At 50.6% G+C, this 12,240-nt stretch overlaps 1 protein-coding gene across 1 annotated transcript in view; it reads left to right on the forward strand.

Moving 5' to 3' along the window:
• KTN1 (kinectin 1) overlaps positions 1–2,424 on the forward strand; it is a gene marked incomplete at its 5' end in the record, with an annotated part of 52,860 nt that extends 50,436 nt beyond the window's left edge. Inside the window, one exon of the mRNA XM_082000640.1 lies at positions 1,920–2,424. Coding sequence (XP_081856766.1) covers positions 1,920–2,057 — 138 coding nt within the window. The 3' untranslated portion in view covers positions 2,058–2,424. The remainder of the gene's footprint in view (positions 1–1,919) is intronic.
• Positions 2,425–12,240: the final 9,816 nt, after the last annotated feature.

Below are 12,240 nucleotides of genomic sequence, written 5' to 3' on the forward strand. Positions count from 1 at the left end.
TCCATTGGTAGCTGGTCAGGATTAGCCCCAAGAGGATTGGAGATGTGTCTGTAATTCATGAGTAAATACTGCCCAAGATTAGTGAAGCTGCAAAACAGAAGGGAGAGGAGGCAAGTAAGGAAGAGGAGAGCTCCTCCTTGATGAAAGCTGAGAGTGAATTGAGAGGCTCCTTCATTGCTTCTGCTCGTGATGGTTTCTACGCTAATGCACATACACTTCCATACCCAGCGCTGTCGGGCGGCGCTGCGATTCATTCATTTGCTGGGATGCTAATTGCATTTGCCTTTCCACTTTCATCAATCTGTATGAGATTGCTAAGCGAAGTCTCAGTCTTGACAGACCTGGTTTTCTACTATAATAAGGGTAAAATAGGTTAAGGCTACTCTAATACAGACTCACAATTATTTTTGTACAGTAGAAAAATGCTTACCAGTTGCATTTAAGAGCTTAGCAATATATTGCTTTGTTCTCTTGCCTCAGCCCAGAGTAGTTTCTGTAATGGTGCAGGTGGTTGAGTTTGATTTACTGCCCGCTCTGCGTTACAGCAAGTCTAGCAGCATTTCCAGCCAAATGGGAGCTGGGAAAGTGGCCTTCTCTGAACTCGCTCTAATTTCCCTGAATCTCTAGGGAGAGATTTGCAACAGCATTATGCATCAGTCTCATTCCGTTAGTAAAACCGCTTTCAGTTGGAGCGGAGGTGGCCGATGCTGAGCACTTGTGAACCCCTCTGTGCTCATGTTCAGAACTGGATACTTCTGTTATACTTCTGACATCAAGGCAGATTTGCTTATTTTTATCTCTTAAATTGCAAGGGAAAGCTCTCCTACAGGTTAGCTGGATGTCCATCTTTGGAGCTGAATACAGGGTAGTAATGTGTGTTTTGGATGTGGAGTTCATCATATGTCTCTGGAGGGGCTAATCAATAAAGGTAATAAAACAGGGATTATAGTGTGGTTAGCTCAGCAGGACTGACTTTGGGGAGGAGAGCAGGCAAAAAGGGAAGAGGCTGTTTTGAGTTGTGACACTTCCCTATTAATAAACTGTTGAACTCCATTAAAACAAAAAAAAGCGCACTTATTTTTGTTTAAAAAAGCAGGCTCAGCATTTTCATTCCAGAGCAAGAAATCGGTTTTCTAGCTCTTGATAGCTTGCTTTCTTCTGTTTCTCTGTGTTGACTGGTGCTTAGACTGCTTTGTGAAGCCCTCATCCAAGTCTGGGTGTCACTGGCAAGCAGGAAATTTGCCGGGGCTCAGAGCAGAGGGTGAACCCGTGGGATTGCTGGTGGGCAGCAGCCCACGTCCCGAGTCTGAACAGGAGCGCCGGTGCTGTGTTGTGGGTGGGGAAAGGTGTGTATCTCCAGCCAGCTGTTTCAAATGGTTTCCCAGCTGGAGCTGCCTTGTGCTTGGGTATTACATACTGCTGAGGACACCATCCCCAGTACTGACCAAGTCCTTGGTGGTCCAGCAGCCTTGTTGTTACAGCTGCAGGGGTCAGAAGTCATCCCTTCCACTGGGTACACTGTCACTGTGCTTAGCAGCCCCTGTAGTAAAGTACATGCTCTTGTCTGCGTTGGGTTTTCAGCCAGGCTTGTGGGGATGTGGGTTCATAACTTCTGAGGCCGGATCAGCTGTGGTTATGAGCACAATTCCTGGAAGCAGTGACTCAGGCAGGGAGGGTGGGAGCTGGAGGTCAGCGATGCTCTCACTGGTGTTCGGCGTGTGCAGGTAATTCCCTGGAATAGGCTTCTTGACTTTGAACCGTGTTCTCTTTAAACGTGGCCATAACCCTCGGACTTACAGGAATTGTTCCCATTTGCGCAAGGAGTTGTAACTTTATATGGAGGATCTAATTCTAGGCTTTCTTGGTAATTAGATTGTAAATGACTTTTTTAATGATTTTTTTTTTTCCCCTTCTTCCAGGATTTGACTGATAAAAGACTAAATGTGGTGATGAATCTTAACCAGGATGTAGGTCATCTCAAGAAGCTGCTTGTGTCAGTAAGCCAAATGCTGTCAAAGGGACGAGAACACTACCAGCTAGTAGGTAGGTGTGGCTAGGGGCCATCTAGTTGAACTGAGTGGCTGTCAGGAAGGACACTGGTCTGATGGTGGGACCCTGTTCAGATTTAACAAGTCAGGTGTCAAAATCTGAAACTGTCTATGTGCAATTCATCAAAACCTTCTAGTAGGCACTGGATTTGTTCCTCTCCGGATCCATACTTCACTTATCTGGGTCTAATCTCACATCCCCATGTCCTTCTCTGGGCATGTAACTGTCCCTCCCTCCGGATACCTGCCACATCACGCAGCAGGTTTCCCAAAGCTTTGTTCTCCCACTGCCTGTGCCATGTTTCCCTTGCCCCAGCTACACAATCAGAACGTCTACACTTCCATGCTCCGATGCTTTGGGATGGAGGATATAAAGTAACCCACTGGGCTTTCACTGAGTTAACAGCAACAACTTGCTGTGGTCACGGGGATATGAATATCTGAAGCATCAGTCTGGCATGAACTCTTCATCCAATTATAGACACAGGAACAAGGCTTTTATTTTAATATACAGCCAACTAGGAAAACTGGGCCTTTGTGGTTGACTGCATCATGCTGGTAAACCATTCAAGAAGTTGACCCAAAGTTAGCTAATGCTTGGATAAACCCGAGGCACTAAACTTTCTCAGGAAGCTGATGCGGCTTGTGGGCCTCTGCTAGATGTTCTGTGAGCTGGGTCTGAAGGCGGGTTGTGAGCTGTTCAGTATGGGAGGCAGCAAAGCCTTGGCACTGAACAAGCTGCTTCAAGAAGTGTCGGAACTCCCTCTCCTCTGAGGATGGGGACTCGCTCTTTTCCTAATTAGGTGTAATTTTTTTTTATGCTCCTGCCTCTGTAATACTGCGTGGGCAGCAGAGCTGGCGTTGAGTGCTGGTAGCAGGGTGTTCACAGTGGGGTGAGCCCAGTCTCATGGGATGGGCTTGGTGCACGTGGGAGGAAGGTGCTTCCCACACCTTGGCCTCTGCTCTGGGAGGCTGTTCATGCTCAGCCTCCACCACCCCAGCTTGCTCCTCTGGGCTTCATCACGGGCCGATGCTAACGAGGCGGCTGAAGCACCGGCGAGGCGTGGATTTGCTTGCACGCTGCCCATTGGAAACTGCTTGGCTGACATGGCATTTTGTGTTTCTCTTGCAGAATGAAGTCACGGGGGAATCGTTAATTTGAGGATAGCAGAAGGCATTGTATTATATTTTGCCAAATTAAAGCCTTATTTATGTTTTCACCCTTTCTACTTCGTCAGAAACACTGAACAGAGTTTTGTCTTTTCTAATCCTTGTTAGACTACTGATTTAAAGAAAAAACCCAACTCTGTAGACACCTCCAGAGTTTAGTTTTATAATAAAAACAAACCTGTTTGGATAATTAGACCTTTACATTCCTGGAGAGACAGTAAACACATAATCTTTTATCTTATTTTGCTCAATAAAACTTGTTCAGAAAACTCCAATGTGGTAAAGTCAGCAATGGGATATAACATTTTAATACTGATGTTGTACACTGTTTTACTTAATTACATTTTTGGGATTAGCTGCCTCTGACTTCAACCTCAAGTAAACACTCCGTTTTTTTTTTTTTGGTTGCTAATGTAATCAGTTTTTGTAATGGTGTCAGCAAATAAAGGGATGCTATTATTCGAGGTGTTCCTGCTCTCTTCTTTTAACTGAGTGTGGATGACTTGGGTGATATTTCCACCTTTCTCTTCCCTAAAATGAGCATCAGGCTGCGCTCGGTGTGCTTGTGTTTGGGCAGAGGAGGAGGCACAAGCTTGAAAAGAGGCAAACTGGTGTGCTTGCAAATTTAAGAGCAAGTCTTCCTTTTAAAGAAAAGGTACTAAGGTTATACCCCACCCCCAACCAAGAAATCCCTAGCAAACCATTGTGCGAACTGTGGTTCCATGTTGTGTATCGTCTTTGGGAAAAATCAGGGAGTACAAGGGGGAATAATAGGTAGAAACATTGGCTTGTGAAGGCAAAGCCAGCTTTCATGGGCGCATCAGCCAAGCCTGCCTGACCACCAGCAGAGCCCAGAGTATCTCTATTTGCCCTGGACCTGCCTCTGGGGTGGCAGTCTGTGGTGGAAGGAGCTTTGTGGGAGTTTGGATGCTCTGTTACTGGGAACAAATCTGGGTAGGATCTTTGGGACAGGGTTTCTTCTGGGGCTATGGAGAGATCAGGTGGATCTCCTCTGCTTTGGGTTTTTAAGTGTGTCTTAGAGGAACCCTTCAACTCTGTGGGGGCTTCTTCAATAAGCAAGGCTAGGTGTTGCAGAGTTCTTGACGACGCGATCATCTGAGGGAAGGCAACAAAACAGTTGGGAGCCAAAGTGAATTAATTGTAGAGGTAAAGTATTTCAAACTGCTCACCCTGAGCTTTTCACTCTTGCCTTTGTGGGATTTTTTTGTTAATATTTCAGTCCTTCATCACCCATGCCCTTGACTGGACAGGCAGTGAAGAAGTTTCTTATGTAGACTCAGTCGTTTCCTGGGTGATGCAAGTCCTGTTGAGAGCTATGAAATAGCTCAGAAGAGGGAAAGAAAACTGAAAAACCTGCATTTCTGTACAAAAGCTGCCCTTAGGTTTCAACTGTGTAGCCATTAAGCTGTCATGTTCCTTGGAGATGTTACTTCATTGAGTAAAAACCCAAATGTCTTTAGTCTACCTCTTTTTTTTAGATGCTTTGAAGTAGAAAGTGTTTCTAGTGCCAGGGACATCCCCTGCAACTAGATGTAAGGAAAATGTGAGCCCTGGAGGGTCTCTGCACTTGCTCAGGTCATGGTCAGAGGCTGATCCTTTGGCAGATGTCTTGGACGCCTATTTTTTTTTTGAGTAAGTAGCAGCTTCATAGATCCATGCAGGTTTGACTGTTTTGAAACTACTTAGGAACGTAACCCACAAGATTTAGCGATGGTAGCCTGGGCTGGGGGTGTTGTGGCGTTGCTCTGACTTCAGTCCTGCCCATCTGGAAAGTCCCCATGGCCATCACAGCTGGAAAGCTGCTCTTCTTTGGAGCTGTCACTTCCTAAAATACATGGTTGTGGAGGCAGTGCTGGCTGTGGTGGTTGTGCTGGAGAGCAGACCTGAGTTTCTGCTATCATACCTGCTTTCTGGTGTGCAGTTGGCTAGAAGCTCAACCTTCACCTGTATCAGATACTCTCCTTTGGCTCCTCTGCATCTGGGTCTCAGCTGTGTCTTTTGCTCCTCTCCTTTCCCCTTACGGATGAGGGCAATGAACAGCAGGGAATCTTCACAAGGAGCTGTTTCCCATTCTCCTCAAGCTCACCAGATACCCATTCTCCCAGTATCTGTGGGTAACACAGATGTGTGCATACGCGTTGCTGGTTGGGGAGCATGCAGGTGGGCACCAGTGAATTCCCTCCGTGGTGGGCCTCCTTCCCTGTGTTGAGTGGGGCAGTTGCTTTGCAAGAGCCTGGGAAAGCTGGTGGTAGGTGACTTGCAGGTTGCCCAGGTACCGAGTGGAGCAGGGTTGATTCACCTGTACCTGTATCTGGAGGCAGCCCGCTCCTCCCCAGCACGGTGTTGTGAAGGCAGAGCGCGTTGCGTTCACCCTGCTTCCCTCTCCAACAGCTCGGCTGGAGCTTGGCACAGGTAATGTCCCGATGAAAACTGGGGTCTCCAGGTAAAGTGACTTCCCCTTTTCCGCCAAAAAGATGGCTTTGCAAATGCTGATGGTGTCACACCCAAGGAAGAAACACTCCTGGAAGGGATAGCTGTGCCTGAAGGGCGTCTGGATGCGACCTTGGGAGGGGCAAAGGCAGGTGAGCGTGGAGATGGAAACCTGGCCATGTCTCCAGGCTCTTGACTCACTGTTGGGTTAAGCTGTGGAGCAGGGGGTGGAGGTGCTGCTGCAGTGCTTAGTTTAAAAGAGGAGAGATTTGCAGTGTCATTCCCTTCCTCTCTTGGCAGAAATCCTCCCAGGAGAGGATGTCAGACCTTTCATTTTGAAATTTAAGTGCAGGTTTTTATTTTGCTTTAGGAGATGTACAGAGGTGTTAAAGGCGGCTGTGAAAAGATCCCCTGAAAAGCTCAGCTGAGCAAACCCCAGTCTGTGCTCTGAAGGGTGAGGAGAGGTGAGGATGGCTCCCCAGGAGCAGTGGGAAGGGGGATGGATGCTGTTTCATCTCAGTGTCCTCTCCAGCCCTTGACAGCCCTGCTGCTGGCAGTCGCCTCAGATTTGGAAGGCTTTAGCTTGCTGATTTGGTCAGTTAAGAAATCCCTCCCGCTCTGAGCATCTGCTGACATAAAATGTGAAGACCAAAAAAAAAAAAAACCACCAACCCCTGAAAAACCAGCTGATTCATCAATGCAGAGGTAGAGCTGGTGCTCGGCGTGTTTTCCCAGCCCGCCCCGAGCCCCTGGTTCTCCGCAGAGCTTCAGCCCTCGGTCTCCAGCCAGGCCGGGAGCCGCAGCCGCGGCGGGAGGCAGCTGGGCCCCTGCCCGCGCTAGAGGGAGACAATAGCCAACGGATGGAGATGCTGTTCTTGGAAAGAAGCCCAAACCGGGATGTTCAGATGCCGGCAGTGGATTTGTGCCTTTTTTTAATTGTGGGTTTGTTTGGTTTTTTTTTAATTGCAAAGCCCGGACGATTTGCCGTAGCTGTGCGCCGTAAGCGGCGCGCGACGCGGCGCTGGCTGTCGAGTGGCGTTGAGCCGAATTCACACCCAGACAGCTTCCCCTGCTTGCTGCTCTCAGTCAGCCCCTTCAACACGGAAACGAGAGGCGCAGGGGAAGGCGCGGCGTGCTCTCTTTGCTCTTGCCGAAGTTGTGCTGCCTCTTCTCCATCCCCGAGCAGGACCCTGCCGCCTTTCCCGGCTGTGCCCGGCGGACGTGAGCAGTAAGGTGTTCCGCCGGCCTCCGCTGTTGGGTTTTCTTGGGCAATGACTCGCTCGGCCATTTAGTACTCTGATGAAAAAAGAAATCTCACGCGGCTTTCATTCAGCCTCAAATTTTGCCGCAAAACCCCGTTGCAGTGACGCGGCTGTGCCTTCCCCCCGGGGCCGCTGGTGCCGTGGGGCGCGCGGTGGTCTATGCCCCCGTGTGCCCCTCGCTCGGTGCGTGACCTTGGCCGCCTTCTGCAGCGCTGTTTGCAGCCGGCTGTGAATGTCCCTGAATCATTTGGTGGTCACCGAGGCTCTTGCCAGGCTGGTTTTGGCAGGGCTCTGCCTTCGGCCTCGGAGGGTGGGGTTATACTGGGGGGTCGTGGTGGAAGCTGGGAGGGGGGAGAGCTGCTGCTGGCCGGGTGGGAGTTCCTGAGGGAGCACCCGGAAGGTGAAAAACGCCATTTCTGCCTGTGGTGTTGGCTTCAATATCGTGGCTAAACTTAACCGGGATGCTGAGTAAGGAGGCAATCCAACCCCAGGGTAGGGGTGGACATCAGGCAGGAGCTTCCCTTCGTTGCTTGGACCCTTTGATGTACTCAGAATTGTTTGGTTAAACATAATCGTCCGGCAAACTCTTCTCCCTGGGTCCAGGGCAGGCCTGTGCCCTGGCTGGAGAGGGAAAGTCCTGGGGAGAAGGAGCCTCTGGTAACACTACAGGATGCGAATTCTCCAAAAGCTTTGGGCTGAAACGGAGATCGCTCGAGGGCTGGAAAAGCAGTGGTGGTCTTTCACCTCCATGTGGAGACCTCGCTTGCCCTGACAAGCCTCCGTGGATCCCACCTCAGCCCTGGCCGGGCCCCGCTGCTGCCGTGTCCCGGGGGGAGTGACGGGCGAGGGGTGCTCCTTGGGGGGGAGGTTTAGCCAAGCGCCTTCAGTGAGTGGTGTCTTTTGGTTGTGGGGGTTTTTTTGGTGGGGTTTTTTTTTTCCCCTCATCATGGAGGACATCTTCTCCCTCCCAGACTTGGTTAAAATAAGGCTGGACCAGCTTCCTGACGGTACGAATTGTGCTGGTTTTGCAGAGAGCTCTGCCTGTTGCAGGGGCAGGACTAGAGACGAGGGGTGGCCTCAGCCAGCTGCAACTTCATCGGGATGTTCCCTGCAAGACTCCACCTAAGCATATGGGTCAGCAAGGGCCTGGAGGAGTTTCCTATGTGAGAGACCGGGAGCACAGGAACAACCCGTGGGGACACCGAGACTTGCTCGGCTATTGCTGGCGGAGCTCACTCGTGGTGTGTCCCCGTCCAACGCCCGCTTCTCCTCGTTCCCAGCCACCAGCCGTTCCCCCGAGCCAAGCCCGTGTTGCCGAGCCAGTGACAAAACCCTCGTGAGGGGCAGGTGTCGCAGGCATCCCTGGTCTCAGCAGCTGGGAAAGCAGTCGTTCCAGGCTGATGGAATTCTTTTTTTTCCCCCAAAACTCTGTCTTCTCTAAACCAGGAAGAAAACAAAATTGCAGTCAGGACCAAAGAACTCACCCGTGTGTTTTTTACTCCACGGTGCGGCTCTCTTTTAATGAAAAGTCAACTGAAAACAATTATAAGTGAAAAATGACTCTGCCAAAACACCTAAACCACCCCCAACCCTTCAAAAGATTGAATTCCTCTTCTTCCGTTGGAAGAGGAAGAAAAAAGTTATGTTTATTTTTTTTCCTTCATGTCTGATGTCCTTTCTAGGAAAGAAAAGAAGACATCTTCTTTCTGAAACACCTGCAGTGACGATTTATAACAGCTTTTTCTAAACAACCTGAACGCTCCAGCCATCAGCATTTTCCTCCTTAAGCCGCTCTCCACCATTCACAGGGATGAGGGATGTCCTGCCACCCCCAGCCTTGGCCGGGCAGCTCCTGCTGCTGCGGGTCAGCGCCGGCGTGCGGTGTTGCGGCACTTCACCCCCCCTTCAGCAGACGTCCGGGAGAAACCGTGGCCCTTCTGGGGTGGATCTGGTGGGATGTGACTCAGATTTGAACAAAAGACTGATTGTTTTTGCTATTTTATTTTGGTTTTGCAAGCATATATTTGGGAAGGTCCTGAGGTCCCTGCTCGAAGGGAGCATGTTTTGATCTCCCCTGCGCTTGGGCTGGGTGCAGGTTGTGCTTCCAGCTGGTGCCTCCACAGTGCGACCCGCACGTGGTTCCTCGATGGCTGTTTTCAGCTTCCTGCGGGGACGTTTCTGTTTTTTGGAACGGTTGCACCTAAAAATACATCTTCAGGCTCCTTGGGGAAGCTGGCTCTGCATCGCTGAGGAGCTAATTAAACTGGGGGGCAACGCAGGCCCTCGAGCGGGGCCTGTTCCATGTTGCTGAAGATGGTTTTTTCCTCCTTTTTGCACTGATCCACGTTGTTCTCGCACCGCGCGGGCAAGGGCCAGAGGTTTACCTTTCCTCTGCGGGAAGGACAGGCGCTCGGGCATTAACGCTTGCTTTTGTGTAGCTCCAGCTCCACCCAAACCCCTAAACTTCCACCTGAGCCCCGCGGATGCGGGATGGGGGCCAGGCAAACGGCTTAAGGCTTTAGGCTAATAAATTGCATCCTGTTAATTTCTAGAGATCTGGAGTTAGTACCCAGCTCAGATGGGCCCAGGGGTCCTGGTGGGCTTTTGCTCTCCGGGCTGGCCCTCAGCAGATAGACACCATCAAATACAGCCATGGGTCCCGTTCATATCGCTGTGGGACCAAAAGCCACGAGATGGATCGAGACCCGGGGGGAGGTTCATGGGCTTTGCTCTCACAGAATCACTCGGTTGGAAAGGACCTTCAAGATCATCAAATCCAACCATTAATCCAGCGCCACCATGTCCCCTAAACCATGTCTTGAAGCGCCACATCCACACGTTTTTTGAACACTTCCAGAGATGGCGACTCCACCACCTCCCTGGGCAGCCTGTTCCAATGCCTGACCACCCTCTCAGAGAAGAAATTTTTCCTAATATCCAATCTAAACCTCCCCTGGCGCAACTTGAGGCCATTTCCTCTTGACCTATCGCTAGTTACTTGGGAGAAGAGACCAACACCCTCGTCGCCACAACCCCCTTTCAGGTAGTTGTAGAGAGCAATGAGGTCTCCTCTCAGCCTCCTCTTCTCCAGACTAAACACCCCCAGTTCCCTCAGCCGCTCCTCATCAAACTTGTGCTCCAGACCCCTCACCAGCTCCGTTGCCCTTCTCTGGACACGCTCCAGCACCTCAATGTCCTTCTTGTAGTGAGGGGCCCAACACTGAACACAGGATTTGAGGTGTCACCTCACCAGTGCTGAGTACAGGGGCACAATCACCTCCCTACTCCTGCTGGCCACACTAGTGCTGATACAGGCCAGGATGCTGTTGGCCTTCTTGGCCACCTGGGCACACTGCCGGCTCAGTGATGTTCTCGCAGCACCCGTTTGGGTAAAACACCCGTCACCCCCTCAACCAGCCTTAAAGTGCGCAGAAGAAACAGCCTGAGACCGTCTCAAAGCTTATATTGAGAGCCAGCCCTGTTTTTGCAGTACGTTAATGCCGCCTTGAAGGTCTGATCTCTTGCTTAAGCAAATAGGCTTGTCCTAACCCAACCCTATTGAAAACAACCTGAGCTGAATCAGGCGCTGGGATATAATTCTTTAAAATCAATAAATATTTCTGGAGCAGAGGGTGTGGGTTCGTATCAGCAACGCCGGCCCTGGCTGGTCATTATCAATTCCATGGATGCAGTTGTAAATTGGCTGAGGACGCACAACAGCCGACATGACAAGTGCTGCTTCCCCCGCAGCCTCGCTGAGACGCTTTGCTGGTTCTTCAGCAAGTCTGAACGGGACCACCAGCCTCCACCCCGTCGCTAGACGTGGCAAAAAACAGTTGTTTTGCAAGCTGCCCAGTCTATGTCCTTTGTCCCTGGTGTTATAAAGCTCTGTACGGCAGGACTTTGACTCCTGAACAGTAAGTTGTCTCCTGTGGGATGTTTTTCCTAAATCTCCAGCTCTTGGGCTCCTGTGACAGAGTGATAATCTTGGATTAAGGAGACTGCAACCTGATGGCTGCATGGACAGCAGCGGGATCTGTCTCCGTGCCCAACCCAGCAGGGTATTTCGTTACCGTAGGCTTCACGTTCCCCCAGCTGAAGTAAGGAGAAACGGATACCTTTCTCCTCTCAAAGCGCTTTTGATACCTGATGAGGAAAGAGCAGCAAGAGCAAGATGTTACTGGTGTGTGGGGAGAATCCAACCCCTCTCTTCAATAAGTGTTTGTAGGGAAAAACCCTGAAAATGTGACTCTCGGGGAAGGCAAACTTCTATATTTGCATGTGTGTGTGTATATGTGTATAACAAATATTTGATTTATTATTTATATTTTAGATATATATACACGCACACACCCCATCTCCTCTTTCTCCCTACTTGCCGTATTTGGGGGTTTTTGGCCGGTCTGTTTGCAGCGTTACGTAACCAGTGTCTCGCTTCCTTTCGGAAGCTGAAGCAATTTCATCCTTTATAGCTGGGTAAAGGGGCAAATCCTACGGGGCTGAGACCAGGAGAGGGTCCCACCACGACTGTCTGTTGAGCACGTCTTGCCCCCGCTGGGGCTCTGGTCTGATCTGGGACAGATGTGGCACTTGGGGGCATGGTTTCGTGGGACCCGGCAGTGTTATGTTTATGGCTGGACTCGATGATCTTAAAGGTCTTTTCCAACCTGAATGAGTCTATACACATACGTATATGGACGATGCATACGTGTATATATATGATGTATATGTGTATTTAACCCGTAAGGCTAGGAGCGCTAGTTCCTAACTTCCAGTTAACATGCCCCAAGGGTGGCTAAATCCAAGCATGTTTTTTTTTCTTACATTTGGCTTAATATCCGTGTTACAGGCTCACCTTTTACTGCCTAAATCCACGTTTCAGGATCAGCCTGTGCTGTTGTCTCGGCTCTCCTGGCCCCGCAGCCAGCAAGAGGCTGCCATAACAGTGACCGGCGTTAACGCGGGGGCTACTCTTAATTACGGCCCCTTTTGCCTTTTCCAGTTGTTTCGGTAACGAAGAGAGAGGTTTTCCTCATCAACAGCTGGCCCAGGGCAGAGATGCATCATGACACGGAGCCCGAGTTGGGGGCTGCTCCAGCACGTGCCTCTGCGGAGCCCGTTTCGGGGGGCTAGACCATGCTGCTGCTCGTAAGCAGGGTCGTCCCCCCGTCCTCTTGGTTTGGGATGCTGCTGTGGGGGAGGCGGGGGGCTGGGACATCACTTTCATGGGGGCGGCGATGTGGCTGCTGGTGTGGTCCGAGTCTGCACCCAAGGGCGAAGCCAGTGGGCGCAGGTGATGCCCTGAGAGC

The sequence above is a fragment of the Phaethon aethereus genome, assembly GCF_964289735.1.
Source record: "Phaethon aethereus genome assembly, chromosome: 5".
In the NCBI taxonomy this organism is placed as follows: domain Eukaryota; kingdom Metazoa; phylum Chordata; class Aves; order Phaethontiformes; family Phaethontidae; genus Phaethon; species Phaethon aethereus.